The sequence below is a fragment of the Apis dorsata genome, unplaced genomic scaffold (genome assembly GCF_000469605.1).
Source record: "Apis dorsata unplaced genomic scaffold, Apis dorsata 1.3 scaffold_506, whole genome shotgun sequence".
Lineage (NCBI taxonomy): Eukaryota > Metazoa > Arthropoda > Insecta > Hymenoptera > Apidae > Apis > Apis dorsata.
The window spans coordinates 3,003-17,254 of record NW_006263734.1 but is presented as its reverse complement, the minus strand read 5'-3'; the positions used below and the strand labels follow the sequence as shown (position 1 = coordinate 17,254).

The 14,252-nt window shown below is 22.1% G+C and overlaps 3 protein-coding genes across 6 annotated transcripts; 1 reads left to right on the top strand and 2 right to left on the bottom strand.

Annotated features, from left to right (window-relative positions):
- Positions 1–183: 183 nt before the first annotated feature.
- On the bottom strand, positions 184–4,310 carry LOC102674451 (transcriptional protein SWT1). Its single transcript, XM_006620345.2, has 12 exons — positions 4,019–4,310; positions 3,172–3,757; positions 2,855–3,061; positions 2,533–2,771; positions 2,112–2,348; positions 1,815–2,042; positions 1,486–1,737; positions 1,192–1,384; positions 1,007–1,122; positions 751–908; positions 547–687; positions 184–461 (listed from the first exon to the last, which is right to left on the bottom strand). The coding sequence occupies exons 1-12, from the start codon at positions 4,148–4,150 to the stop codon at positions 218–220; spliced, it is 2,733 nt and encodes a 910-aa protein (XP_006620408.1). The 5' UTR covers positions 4,151–4,310; the 3' UTR covers positions 184–217.
- Positions 4,311–4,326: 16 nt separating this feature from the next.
- On the top strand, positions 4,327–9,177 carry LOC102674584 (exonuclease mut-7 homolog). 4 transcript variants are annotated; one of them, XR_004151142.1, is made up of 13 exons: positions 4,327–4,954; positions 5,026–5,166; positions 5,405–5,589; positions 5,666–5,904; positions 5,969–6,150; positions 6,278–6,469; positions 6,553–6,750; positions 6,852–7,001; positions 7,125–7,403; positions 7,531–7,682; positions 7,765–8,193; positions 8,261–8,353; positions 8,554–8,676. XR_004151142.1 is itself a non-coding variant. In XM_006620346.2 (13 exons), exons 1-13 carry the CDS (start codon positions 4,813–4,815, stop codon positions 8,927–8,929), a joined length of 2,856 nt encoding a protein of 951 aa, XP_006620409.1. In that variant the 5' UTR covers positions 4,327–4,812; the 3' UTR covers positions 8,930–9,177. The 4 variants fall into 4 exon arrangements, 3 of the variants coding, with proteins under 3 accessions (XP_006620409.1, XP_006620410.1, XP_031368573.1); XM_006620346.2 differs by having other exon boundaries at positions 8,282–8,472; positions 8,554–9,177; XM_006620347.2 differs by having other exon boundaries at positions 8,282–8,353; positions 8,554–8,941.
- Positions 9,178–10,025: 848 nt separating this feature from the next.
- On the bottom strand, positions 10,026–13,311 carry LOC102674797 (paraplegin). Its single transcript, XM_006620348.2, has 9 exons — positions 12,865–13,311; positions 12,526–12,801; positions 12,225–12,450; positions 11,837–12,139; positions 11,554–11,722; positions 11,110–11,462; positions 10,526–11,022; positions 10,313–10,438; positions 10,026–10,224 (listed from the first exon to the last, which is right to left on the bottom strand). The coding sequence occupies exons 1-9, from the start codon at positions 13,033–13,035 to the stop codon at positions 10,090–10,092; spliced, it is 2,256 nt and encodes a 751-aa protein (XP_006620411.2). The 5' UTR covers positions 13,036–13,311; the 3' UTR covers positions 10,026–10,089.
- Between the last annotated feature and the right edge of the window lie 941 nt (positions 13,312–14,252).

Here is a 14,252-nt window from a genome sequence, read left to right as displayed (position 1 = left end):
TAATAATAATAATAATAATAATAATAATAATAATAATAATAATAATAATAATAATAATATAAACATATGAAATATGCATCTTTTAAAAATACTGTCAATAAGTAACATAATTATATAACGTTTTAATTGTAATACTTTTTACATTTACTGTATATATTATAAAAAATAGATATAACTGAATTTGAAACAAAATTAACAATTATTTATAAATGTACATTTATGTGCATCTGTAGCTTGCTAATCTACAAAGATGAGTACTAAGTTCTTGCAGTTGACGTAAACCTATATTTAATACATCTTGCCTTAATTTTATGCAACAATATACATCGAGGGGCTCTATATCAATCTCAATCAAATTTTTTCCTATTGATGTAGTCTCAGGCAGAAATGTTACCAATGTTTGATGTAAATTCATCAATGTTCGATGATCCGTACAAGAATTTTTGATTTGTTCCATTACACTGCAATAAAATATGATTGTTATATATATGCATTTAAATATATAAAATATATATTATATAATTTCATAAGTAAAAATTAACTTACGCGCTTAAACTGCATAATAATTTATTTACATTTGCTGCAAGTTCTGGTTGTATTTGTTTTACGTAGTCTATAGATGGAAGTGGATTTAGAATATTATAATGGAAAGAACAGGGCATTCCAATTGCTTCGGCTGCCATACCACTGTACAATATAATCATAATCAATAATATATCGTAAACAAACATTATTAATTATAAAACTTACGACATATCGCGGGCATAAACATATGCCGCTTCAAAATATTGGAAAGCTTTTTGTGCTCTACGTTCCTGTTCTTCGACGTTATTTTCAATTCCAATTGTATTACATAATTTTTTATCATTTATTTCAATCTCATAATTATGGCATTTTTCTTTTAATTCCTTGGGGAAAAAAAAGAAAAAAAGAAAATAAAATAATAATATTATAAATTATTTGAAAATATTTTAATATAAACAAAAAGAATTACGAGATTAATTACATCAATTTTTTTAGAAATTCGTAACATTAAAATTGAATGTTTATCTACATTAACCATTTGTGCTAAATCGCTACATTTATTCAAGATATAGCTATTTTCCTTCAAAGTTTTTCTATCTGGAAAAAAAAAAAATATTCAACTATTAATATAAATCTCCATATAAAATGATCATCTTATTAAATTACCGGATGTATTTTTAAATATCTGTAATAATTCCTTCAGAATAACTTCTGCTTTTCTTTGAAACGATTCGCTTATAGCAGCTATCCAATGTTTTACAGCACACTGTAGAACAGTTACAGTTGTCCAAGGTGGTTTTATAATAACATATTTTTCCCAAGAATCACCATATAACATATGCATTTCTTTGCTAACTATCTGCAAAAATTTTTTTTTTATTAAATCTTGCATTTCTCTTATATTATAATCTCTAATTATAATATATTAAATTTTATTTATATATTTTATTATATATATACCACTGTTAGAAAGTCTCTTATAATACTTTTTATATCTTCATATATTTCATTTGATAAATATAATTCTTGGCATAAAATTGATGTAGAATCCAAATTGAAACTTTCATTGCTTTTAGAATTAGAAAATGATCTATTTACATAATTAGAAGCATTAAGATAATCAACTTTTTCAAATGGATCAGTTTTCCCAAGTGTTATAATATCGTAAATCATTGCTTTATTACAAAGATTTACATCATATGATAATAAGACCTGAAAAATAATGAAATTTGAAACTTGAGATATTTAAATTTTTTTGCTACTTCATATTGCTACTTCATATAACTTACAACAGATTTTCCTAAGTCACGAATTTGTAAACAAGTTTGTAAAATTTCATCATCTGGACAATCAGTGGAAAATTTTTCCTTATTTTTTGCAACATCTTCTGGTGTTTGACCAATTACATATTGATTTGAAGAAAAAAGTTTATTAATATAATTTATAGCTTTTCTCGCTTTAACGCACAATATTGTTGGTTTTGATTTACCATTATCATTTTTTATATAATCAAGTTCCTATAATAAAACATTTATTTATAAAATTTAAAAACTTTACTAAAATAAATAAAAAATATAAAAACTTACACATATTACAGTCCATGGTATTACAATTAATGAATGATCATAAGTTTTAAAAGCAGTTTCCCTTGCCAATTCAATAGTATCAATATTTGTTAAAAATACATTAGTATCAACAACAATATATAAATAATTTTTTGCTTGTTTTTCTGATAATAAGGGATATTTTAAAGTATTATTAGGTACATTATAGGACATATTTACATTGGTTTCAGTACAAAGTTGAGTTCTAACAGCTTGAACCTATATTAAAAATATAATAACCAATATTAAGAATAATTTATGTTATTAGCATAAAATATTTATTTTTGTTTAATTTCGTATTTCTATTTTTAAATCTATTATTTATCATAAATACATTTATGATAAATATACATATAAAAAAAAATTGTGTAAAATTACGATTAATAAGAATACTTGATATTACTTCAAACATAATTTTCTCATCTTCCAATGGTTCCCAATCCATTTCTTCATAGAAAGAATTCTCATTAGACCGCTTTATTAAATCATCTACAGTTGTTATTGATTCTGTAGAAGAATTTGCTGCTTCTTTTTCTTTATCAGTACATAAATTTTTATTAACAAAAGTTTTATCATTTAAAAATCTCTCCTTTAATCGCACCAATCTAACTTCTGCATTTTTATAAATATTTGGTAACTTTCCTATTGGATTATTTAGAAAATTAATAAATAATAATAAATATTTCAATAAAAAATTGAAATATTAAAAAAAATATTATATTTACCATATAAATCTATAGAAGAAGAATTCGAAGTGCAAATACTCTCATTTAAATTGTCATCAGATTTTACTGATAAGCTTTCTCTTAACTTTTCCATACGTTCTTTTCCTAAATTTTTCTTCAAAGATCTTCGATTTGACTTTGTTGGTATAGTTTCAATTGAATTACCTTCTTCACTTTTTCTTTTGTTCATTAAATTTTTTTCTCTTGCTATTATTAAAAAGTTTAATTTAAATTAATATCTTTATAATTCATTTTTTTAATTATGTAAATAAAAACATTATAGAAAAATTATATTATAATATCTGTAATATACTAACCAATTTTTAGATTGTTTTGTTTTTCTTCCTCTTTTCTATTTTTTAAAGGAGATGAAATGACCTCTAAATCAACTTCCTGTTTACAGGAACTTTTCTTTCTTAATCGTGTTTTAATTATTTTTTGCTTATATATCATATTCTTTTTGACTTCCTCTACTTTTTTAGTTTTAGAACTTTTTGCATTTCTTTCTTGTATTTTTTCTAAAAGTATTTGCATTTGTGGTGTACAATTTGTTTTTGAATTTGAATGAATATCATGTTCTTTTGTATATGAACTGGTGGTTTCATCAACTTTTGAAGATTGTGATTTTATAGCATTCTTAGATATAGAACTTTGAGTTTTAGGACTATTCTTTTCTTTCCGCTTTAACATTTTTTCTCGAATTGCTTTCATTTGTGGAGTTTCTTTTTCTTCATTATCTTTTTTCTGTGTTTGCTTAACAAAACGTTTTGCAACAAGTTTTTTTCTTTCAAAGATTTGATTTTTAGATTCATTGTATTCAGAAGGAGATTGAATTTCATTAGTTTCATTGTCTTGTGTTGATTGTTTTCGTTTTTTAGAAGATCCATTTGATTTTTTCTTAATCTAATAATAAAGTCATTTATAATTATTTCATTTTTAATATCTAATTATAATATATTTATAGATCAAAAACTAATTATATTAAATTATATTTAAATGATAATTAATATAGAAAATAATTAAGTTATAAAAATTATAAAAAAATACAAAGATAAATAAAGATAAGAAATCTATAGGTTAAAATATATGAAAAAAAGAATCAAATATTATTAACTTTTATCAAATATTAATATTAATAATATAAAAAAAAATATGTTAAAATACTTGTTCTGTCTGTTCTACTGTTGGTTTATCCCAAGATGATTGATTTGTTTTGATATTAAAATAATATATTCTATGTGGATGTGTCTTTGAGCTCATTTCAATCCAATTTGCTGGTAATTTATGTTTCATCATGTTTAAAATAGTCGAAAAACATAAACATATAAAAACAAAATTTAATTACAAAGAGAATCAATTCAATTTTACAAAACGCGAATTTTTTATTATGTATCATTACACACTCTCTTATAAACTTCAACGATGTAATAGACGATGACTGATCATAAACAAAATACATATGATGTCAGTCACGTGTTCTAAAGCAATGAATATATGGAGAATGTCTTAATGATTCCATTAAATTTTGGAATATTCATATTTGGAATATTCAAGATGAAAGATTTTAGAATAATTTATCAAATATGTTATTTTTAAATCTGTTTAACATATAATTGTGAATAAGAAATTTTACCACGTAGGGGATTTTAACGTTATTGTTTTGCTTCATGTATATAACTATCTAAAATCTCAGAAATGTGTCTTTCTTCTTCATACTATTGAATTGTTTTTTCGAAAAAAGTTATTCTTTTTTAAACTATGATTTAATGCATTCGTGATAATAAAAGATAAGTCGATATTTATGCAAAAAATTGACGAAACGTATGAATTCGATTGTTTCTTACACATATCAATTCAATTGTTTTTTACGTGTAACAATCTGCAAAGATATAGTAAATTACTTTAGTTTTATTATTTATTCCATCAATATACTGTTAATATAAATTATTATACAAGCAATGTCACATAAATATCAAAATGTTAATGATTTATCAACAGTAGAATTTTCTGAAAATAATGACGAAGATTTAACATTTTTTTCATATATAGACGAAGCAACAAAAGAATGGCTTAAATCATTAGAACAAATATGGCAAATATGTAAATATAAATTATAGTATAATAATATTTTCATATTCATTTTTGTTAATTATATTATATATTTTTAATAGGGAAAAAGGGTGATGTTGTAAATAAAACATTGATAGAATATTTTGATAGTGCACCTAATCCATATTTAAGTACAGTACGAATATTAGTAAATACTTCAGATTTTAAACATATAAAAAAAAATTCATCATTAGCGTTTACAGGTTTGTATCTATAAAATATTTATATAAACTGAAACAAGATATCATAAATAAGTTAATATGATAAATTAATATAATTACAAATTAATATTAAATAATATTAAAATTTGTTTGTAAATATATATATAAGCATACATAAATTTATATATAATAACAATATTAAATACACGTATAGATATTGTTATAAATTCTTAAAAAGATACTATAATGTTATAAATATAAATAAATTTTTATGGATTAGTTATAGAAGAATATGCAGAATGGATAAAATCAAGAAAAGAAATGTATGAACAGTTCCTAGTTCTAGATTTAAAATTAGCAACATTTCAATTAATTATTAAGCAAAATAATATGGAATTTATTAAAATGGTTGCAAGTACATATAAGTTTGTAGAACATAAAGAAGAATTTCTTCATATAATACAGGTATTATACTAATTTAAATATATATTGTAATTTTTAAATTTTAGATTATTGCATAACAAAATATATATTTTTACAGGAAATGATACAAGAAAAGAAATACAAAGAGGCAGCACAGTATGCAGTTATATTAAAATTACAAGAATCTTTTTCAGATCCAGAATCTTTAATATTACCACTTATTTTACAAAACAAATTAACAGTTGTAGAAGAATTTTTAACTGATTGTCCTCGTTTACAGGAAGCTTTAGTTTTGTATTTGGATAATTTAATTGGACCTGATAATAGTATGCATAACTTGCTAAATGAAATAATTATGTAAGTTCTAATAATTTATTAAAGAAAAGATTTTAAGTATAATAATATTTTTAATATATTGTAGAAAAAATAAAATACCAGATGTAAAGATGTCAATCACAAATACAAAACCTATGGGTAAATTAATAGCACGTTTTGTCAAATTGTATAATCTTCCATCAGAACTTTGTACTAATTTAAATAAAAAAAGATGTGAAGGTGTTTTACAATATCTCATACATAAACGTTATAAAGAATATAGTTTAAGTATGTAAATTTTTTTAATAGTATAAAGTATAAAATATATATAAGTATTAATAGTATAGTATAAGTATAGTATAAAGTATATCATATATGCAACAATGAATAAAATAACAATTATTGTTAAATTAAGGTACTGATAGTTGGAGAGAAATGGTGCAAGATGCAGTAAAGGATGATGAAACATTACAACTAACTATGATAAGAATGTTACTTAATACCAAAGATTCAAGTGAAGCTTTATATTGGGCTAAAAAGTTTAACGTACCTAGAGAAAAATGGCCATGGATACTTTCATATGAAGAAGAACAAAATGAATCTGAAAGTAATAATTACTTTTTATTATTATTATTATTATTTATAAAATTATTAAAATTATTTTTATTTACAATTATTTTCATTATATAGGTATAAATGAAGGAGCTTCGACTAGCAAAATAAATGATTGGGAAGATGACAATGATTTTATGAATTATTATGAATTAAAGCTATCAAGGGATTCTATTAAAATAATAAATAATCCTTATAGTTTTGAAAAGTTTCTTGATAAAGGATTAGATGGTGTCTCTATTGTTGGTATTGATTCAGAATGGAAACCTTGTTTTGGTATTTGAATATTTTAAATCATTAAAAAATCATTTTTTAAATAAAAAAAAATTCCTTTTGCTATAATATAATAAAATAATTGTGATTATTATCATTATTAGGTACAAAACAAACAGAATTAGCTTTAATACAAATAGCTACCAAAGATAATGTGTACATTATAGATGTAACTACAATGGGAAATAAGTTTACAGAATTATGGGCAAAATTAGCCTTAGTTTTATTTGAAAACAAAAATATTTTAAAACTTGGTAAAATTTTCGTAATTATAAAATTTTTATCTTAAAGATATGAAATTAGATAATATGAAAATTAAAATTAACTTATGATATTCTATTTATATTTATATTTTTATTTATAAATTTATGATTTAGGTTTTGGAATAGCTCAAGATATGACTGTTATACGTAGTAGTTTGCCTGCATTATCGAAAATAAAAATATATGGACAAGGATATTTAGATATTGTAAATTTATGGAAAAAATTGGTAGAAGATTATAAATTTGTTTTTCCACATGAAAGTGATGATCAATTTACTAAAAAAAATTTGAGTAAGCTTGTAGAACTTTGTCTTGGACAAAAATTAAATAAATCTGATCAATTTTCTAATTGGGAGCAAAGGCCATTAAGAGAAAGTCAAATAATATATGCTGGTTAGTTATTTTTTTATAAATTTAATTTCATTAATTTTTTTTTTATTATTATTACAATATATGTTCAAACATTATTATTACATAATATTCAAACATAATTATATAATTATATATTATAACATTATAGCATTAGATGCATACTGTTTGTTAGAAATATATGCGACATTAGAAATTCAATGTGAACATTTGGAAATACCATTTGATGATGCTTGTTTAGAACTGCAACATATTCCATTTAAATCATCATCACAAAAAAATATAAGAAGATTAGCACAAAAGGTAAATTTTTCTATGTTACAAATAATTGTGTAAAATATTTACAATTTATTAAAATACATACTTTTTAAACATTTATTTTTAGTCCCATGTAGGTAAGAATAAAGGATATGATAAACAACAACAAAGAGATTTATCAACAGAAAAATTAAGAAATTTTAGGAAACTAAATTGTCAAAATCATATTTCTAACAAATCAATACAATCAACATTATCAATGAGGATCATGAATTTAAATGAATCACATAACATAAATAAATCAACATGTCACTATACAAAACAAACAGAATTTCATGTAAACAATAAATCTCTGAATATTGAGAAGTTTATATATAAAAAAATACACACATGGCGTGTAGTTTGTGATTCAATGTTAGGTGGATTAACAAACAAATTGCGAATGTGTGGATGCGATTGTGTTCATTTTGCATTTGATCAGGGTGGAGAACGATGTGTTAAACTAGCAATGCGTGAAAAAAGAGTGTTTTTAACTCGTAACAAAGGATATTTAAAAGTAAGTTTATAGTTTTAATTAATCTAAATAATATTATTATCAATTATTATTTTAATATAATATATAGTTTTTTATTTTATTTATATAGTTTTTACAATACATACCATCTGAAGATTGCTATTTTGTATTGTCTGATACTCCTGATGAACAATTAAGAGAGGTATTAAATCACTTCAAAATTGCGGTTACGCATAATGATATATTTAGTCGATGTCAAGCTTGTAACAGTAATGAATTTTCAAAAGTTCGAAAGTCATTAATGTATGAACTTTCGAAAAGGTTATTTAGATAATCTTTTTTATGTAAAAATATTCATTAAATATAAAAGTAACTTTAATACATTTTTTTTTAATTTTTCAGTTATGCTGAACTAACTGGTAAAAATAATTATCACTTTTCTTCAAATCCATCGTATCACGATGATACATATTCGTATTTAACAACGGATGCAGAGAGTAATGATTTGGAACGCAATACTAATTTGAAACACAATAATGATGATCGTCCGTGGATACTTAATGTAATATGTTCTGTGAATGTCAGTACATGTTCAACGAAATATCAAGCAAGAATACAAATTGATCAAGTACCAATAAAAGTATTACAGAATGTACGATTTTTTTATATTTGTGATCGATGTGGAAAGATTTATTGGAATGGAACACATTTAGAACGTACTCTTAAGAATTCTATTAAGGACATTCTTATGCCTACTACATTGATTTTAAGGAAATGAAGGATTAAATAATGAAGATATGTTTAAATTATTATATCCCATTTTAAGATATTTAATATCTCAGAAAATTTTGTTTTGGTTATTAATTAATATTTATAGTATAATATGCTGAATTTTGTATAAACTTTGTTCAAATATCAAGAATAATATTTTATATATCTTATAAAAATATACTTTATACTATTTTCCATTAGTTATAAAAAACATATTGTAAACAAAAAAAAATATAATAAAAGTATTCCTATCTATTCCTTTTATTCCTATATATTTCTTTTTAAATATTTATTTTACTTTTATATTTTAAGATCAACAAAAGAGATATTGGGCAAATATATTTTTTAATTATATTTCTGATAAATGAAAATTAAATAATTACGTATGCATTTTATATTAAAGATTTTGTATAAATGTACATTATAATTTTGAAAGAGAAATGGTCAAATTATGTAAAAATATTTTTAATATTGCATACCGTTTTTGTGATTGTGCACAGAAAGCAGATCTCTTTGTTTATACTTGTCCATGAAATATATGCACTCCAATATCTGATTAAATTTGTTTTTTAAAATAAAAATATAAAAATGTACATAAAATTGACATATAAATACATATATACATGTAATACGCTTGTAATAGAAATACACAATATTGCTAAAAATTATACAGATTGTATTTAAATATGAAATAGGAACCTTTCATTTAGTTATGAATGTGAATTCATATTAATACATATAAAAAATCAAATGGATTTGTTAATCGATTAACAATTTTATAAATATGTAGGTTTAAACAAAAAATTTTTTATCATAGTATATAATCAGTAATTTTTATTTTACATATAATTTGAATGAAATATAATTAATATGTTTATATTGCGCAATATACAACTATAAATATATATTCTTTTATACAATGAAAAATTTTAAATAATCATTTTTTATACTATGGAGTTGATTTATATTTTAATTTTTTCAAAATATATGAATATTTTTTTTACTAAATTGTGGTTTCTTTCTTCCTTTGTAAAAGTAAATTTTTTTTTATAGATATTATTACAGATAATCAATATAATGATTATATTATATATTAAATAAAAATATCTTCTACTAACTACTTAATAATATTATATAGATATCTTTTAAAATATTGCTAATGTTTATTTATTGTGTGCCTGGATTATATTCTTCATATTCTTGCAATTCTGTAAGATCTTTCTTTCCAAAAGGTGGAGGTCCAATTAATGCTTCTATATCTTTATATGTCAAAGTTTCTTTTTTTAAAAGAGTTTCTGCTAACTATATATGAGATAAAAAAATTTATTAATGAGAATATTTTCTTTGATTTAATATTTTATTTAATATATTTAATAATAATTATACGTACTATTATCAATTTATCTTTATTATCTTGTAATAATTTTTCAGTAGTTTTATATGCTTCGATTATTATTCTTCGTACTTCTGCATCCATTAAACTTCCTAACTTTTTACTATATGGTTTTTTAGTTCTCTAAAATTAAAAAATAAATTCAATAAAAAATATTATTTAATAATATATTACTATTTTAAAAATATTAAATATATTTATATCTTGTACCATAGTTGTTAATTCTTTATCAAAAGAAACTAAACCCACAGAAGGACTCATTCCAAATTGTTGAACTTGACAATATGCCATTTCTGTTACTTTTTCTAAATCATTTTGTGCACCAGTTGAAATTTTATTAAACATTATATTTTCAGCAACTCTACCACCTAATAATACACACATACGTTCAAAAATATGTTCTGAACTTTGAAGTTTCACATTTGAATCGGAAAATTGAGAAAAACCCAAACGTTTATTTGTTCTTGGTACTACAGTTATTTTAATTAAAGGATTTGCACGTTCCAATAACCATGCCGTTAATGCATGACCAGCTTCATGATAAACAATAACTTTTTTCTCAGAAGGTGTCAATGTACTAGATTTTTTTATTGAACCACCTAATATTTTATCAACTGCATACATGAGGTCATTATTGTCAACTTTAATCTTTTTTTCACTTGCTGCATGTAATGCAGCTTCATTACAAACATTTGCTATCTCAGCTCCTTAAAGAAAAGAAATATTATTATTATTCAAATTTTTTGTTCAAAACAAAAAAATTAAAACAATTTAAATTCAATAATTATACATACCGCTAAAACCAGGAGTAAGATGAGCTAAATATTTAGAATATTTTATTGGTTTATCTTCCAATGATAATGACTGAAGATGATATTCAAAAATTTGTCCTCTCTCTTCTAAAGTAGGAAGATCAATCAAAATATGTCTATCAAATCTACCACATCTTAATAAAGCTTTATCCAAAACTTCTGCTCTATTTGTTGAAGCCAAAATAATAATATCCTTTGCTGCTATCATTCCATCCATTTCTACTAAAAGTTGATTTAGTGTTCTCTCTGATTCAGAATTAGTGAATTCACTGAATGAATCTGATCGTTTTTTGCCTATTGCATCAATTTCATCTATGTAAATAATACTAGGAGCTCTTTAAGAACAAATAATATGAAAATTAATTTAATTATAATAATAATAATATTATTATTTTTTCACAATAATAACAACAACAATAATAAAACCTTTTTTTTGCTTCTGTAAATAAATCCCTAACACGTGCTGCACCTAATCCACCTATTAATTCAGTGAATTCAGACCCATTCATTGATAGAAATGGAACATTTGATTCAGTTGCAACAGCTTTAGCTAAAAGTGTTTTACCACAACCTGGTGGTCCTAAGAGTAAAGCTCCTAGAGATAAATTGATTAAATTATAACATATTTATTATATTATATTATAAATGTGTAATATTTAACATATGTAAAAAAAATTATAGATTTTTAAAGTGTAAGAATTCTAAATACCTTTAGGTACTTTAGCACCAAGTTTTGTATATCTTTCAGGATTTTTAAGATAATCAACAAATTCCATAACTTCTATTTTGGCTTCTTTTAAACCAGCTACATCTTTAAAACGAACACCTTTACCAGAAAAAGGTTCCACTAAAGTATATTTTGCCTTATTTATAGAAGTAAAACTCTTAAATTTCTTTTTTATTACTGGAAGGAAAGATGCAAAAAATAGACCAACTAATAACACTGTTTGAAGAAGTTCTGATAATGCCAATTGCTCATTCATATGAATGTATCTAATTGAAATGCCATCCTCTAAAAATTAATAAATTAATATATTTTAATATGAATCAAAATTAAATTATAGTTAAAATCAAATTAGTGTATATTCTTATTATACCCATTCTAATCCCAATGCGTTTTTCTAATGCTCTAATTTTTTCTTCAACATTTTTTATGTCAGGGACATCATAGAATTGAAGATATCTATATAAAATAGATTTTCCTTTAAATGTAGCACCTCTTTTTAATGTAGCTTGTACATAATCTGGGTAAATTACAATTTCTTGAGCTTGACCTTTTAAAAGTATTTCATTTATAAAATCATTCCATTGTATTATTACAACCTAGTATAAAATAATAATCCAATACGTAATTATATAAGATTATTATAATTGATAATAATTTATTTGTGTACTTACAAAATGCTCAATAAATCCAGAAAATACAATATAGTATATTAAAAATATAATGAAAATGATAGACACTTTGAAAAATAACATATTAATTTCATTGGATTTTTTGGGATCCTTATTAGGATTGTCATCAGAATCATCATTGGATGTTCGTTGATTTTTAGTAGAAGTTGTACTAAAACTTCTTCTATTACACAATTTTGAAAAATAAATTGTAAAAAATTCATTTTTTGAAAGTAATGATTGTATTTCGGATAATTCTTTACGTTTTATTCCACATAACTAAAAAGACGTTTTCTCATAATTATTTTATAATGTAAAATTAAATTACGCAAATATATTTACCGAATGTGATAGTGGACATAAACATAACCTATTCATGTGATTATGAAAATTAACATTTGTAGACAGGGCATTAAATACTTCATGTTTCTTTAAATTACATTTAAATAAATATCCAAGAATTTTTCGAGAAACGACATATTGTCGTTTTAAATATATTACAGAATTTTGCATATTATATCATGCAATATAAAATCACGTGTAAATCTATTAACATCTCCACTTTAATACATCTAATTACAGATTTCTTGTAAATAATTTAAATAGTATATTATAGTATACTGATAATATTTCAACATTCAATATAACAATCTAATTTATATTATAGATACATTATGAGATTTATATTTTTTATATTAAAGATTAAAGCATATTAATAAATAGTTTTAAAAAAGAAACCATGAAAAAAATGTATTCAATGATGTAACCAATCCTGTATATAATCTCTACTTGTGCTAGGATTGAATATAAACAAGAAGAGCAAATAGTGGGAGAAAAATAAAAATAAAAATAAAGTAAAAAAAATTGACGATCAATTTTTATATCTTCTTTCTTTCCTCTATTTGCTTTACAATAAAATACAGCAAAAGCAAACCATTATTGATTAATAATCTAAAAAATCTTAAATCGTCGATTTATTTATTACCTATATTACATAAATACTTTATTGTTTATAATAATGATATATATAAATAGATATTTATACATGTATTTAAACAAAAAAATCTTAAATCATTAATATTTATTTATCCGTATTACATAAATATTTTATGGTTTATAACAATGATATGTATAAATAGATATATTTAAATAAAAAAAATCTTATAAATTAATATTATTTTCCTATGAAGTATAATAAAAAATATGAACGAAATTTTTAATTTACAAATAATTTAACTAATAAATAAATATATCTACTATTTGTAGTAATCAAAAGATTTATGACACAATCCAATACATGTAATGTATAGAAATACCAAAAGATGTATCAAAGAAATTATTTATAAAATCTCCATTTTGTTTACCAATTTTTGTGATTAAAATAAATACATCAGTATATTTAAACAATTCTTTTTATTAATTATTTATGAAGTTTTATTTGTCAAAAAAAAAATATATAATAAAATATATATATATGAAACACAATAAAATATATTATTTTAACATCACTCACTATCATGTTACATTAAGAAATATTTACAATGTTTATAATTACAATAAAAGATATAGAAAAAATAATCTAGCTATTTATTTTCTCAACTTTTTAAATAAATTAATTCAATAATTAAAATTATATTATGAATATAATGAACTTCAAAAATGTAAACATAGGATACAAAATATTTCATTACATTAGTTTATAATATTTTTTAATAGTTTATTCTGAATCT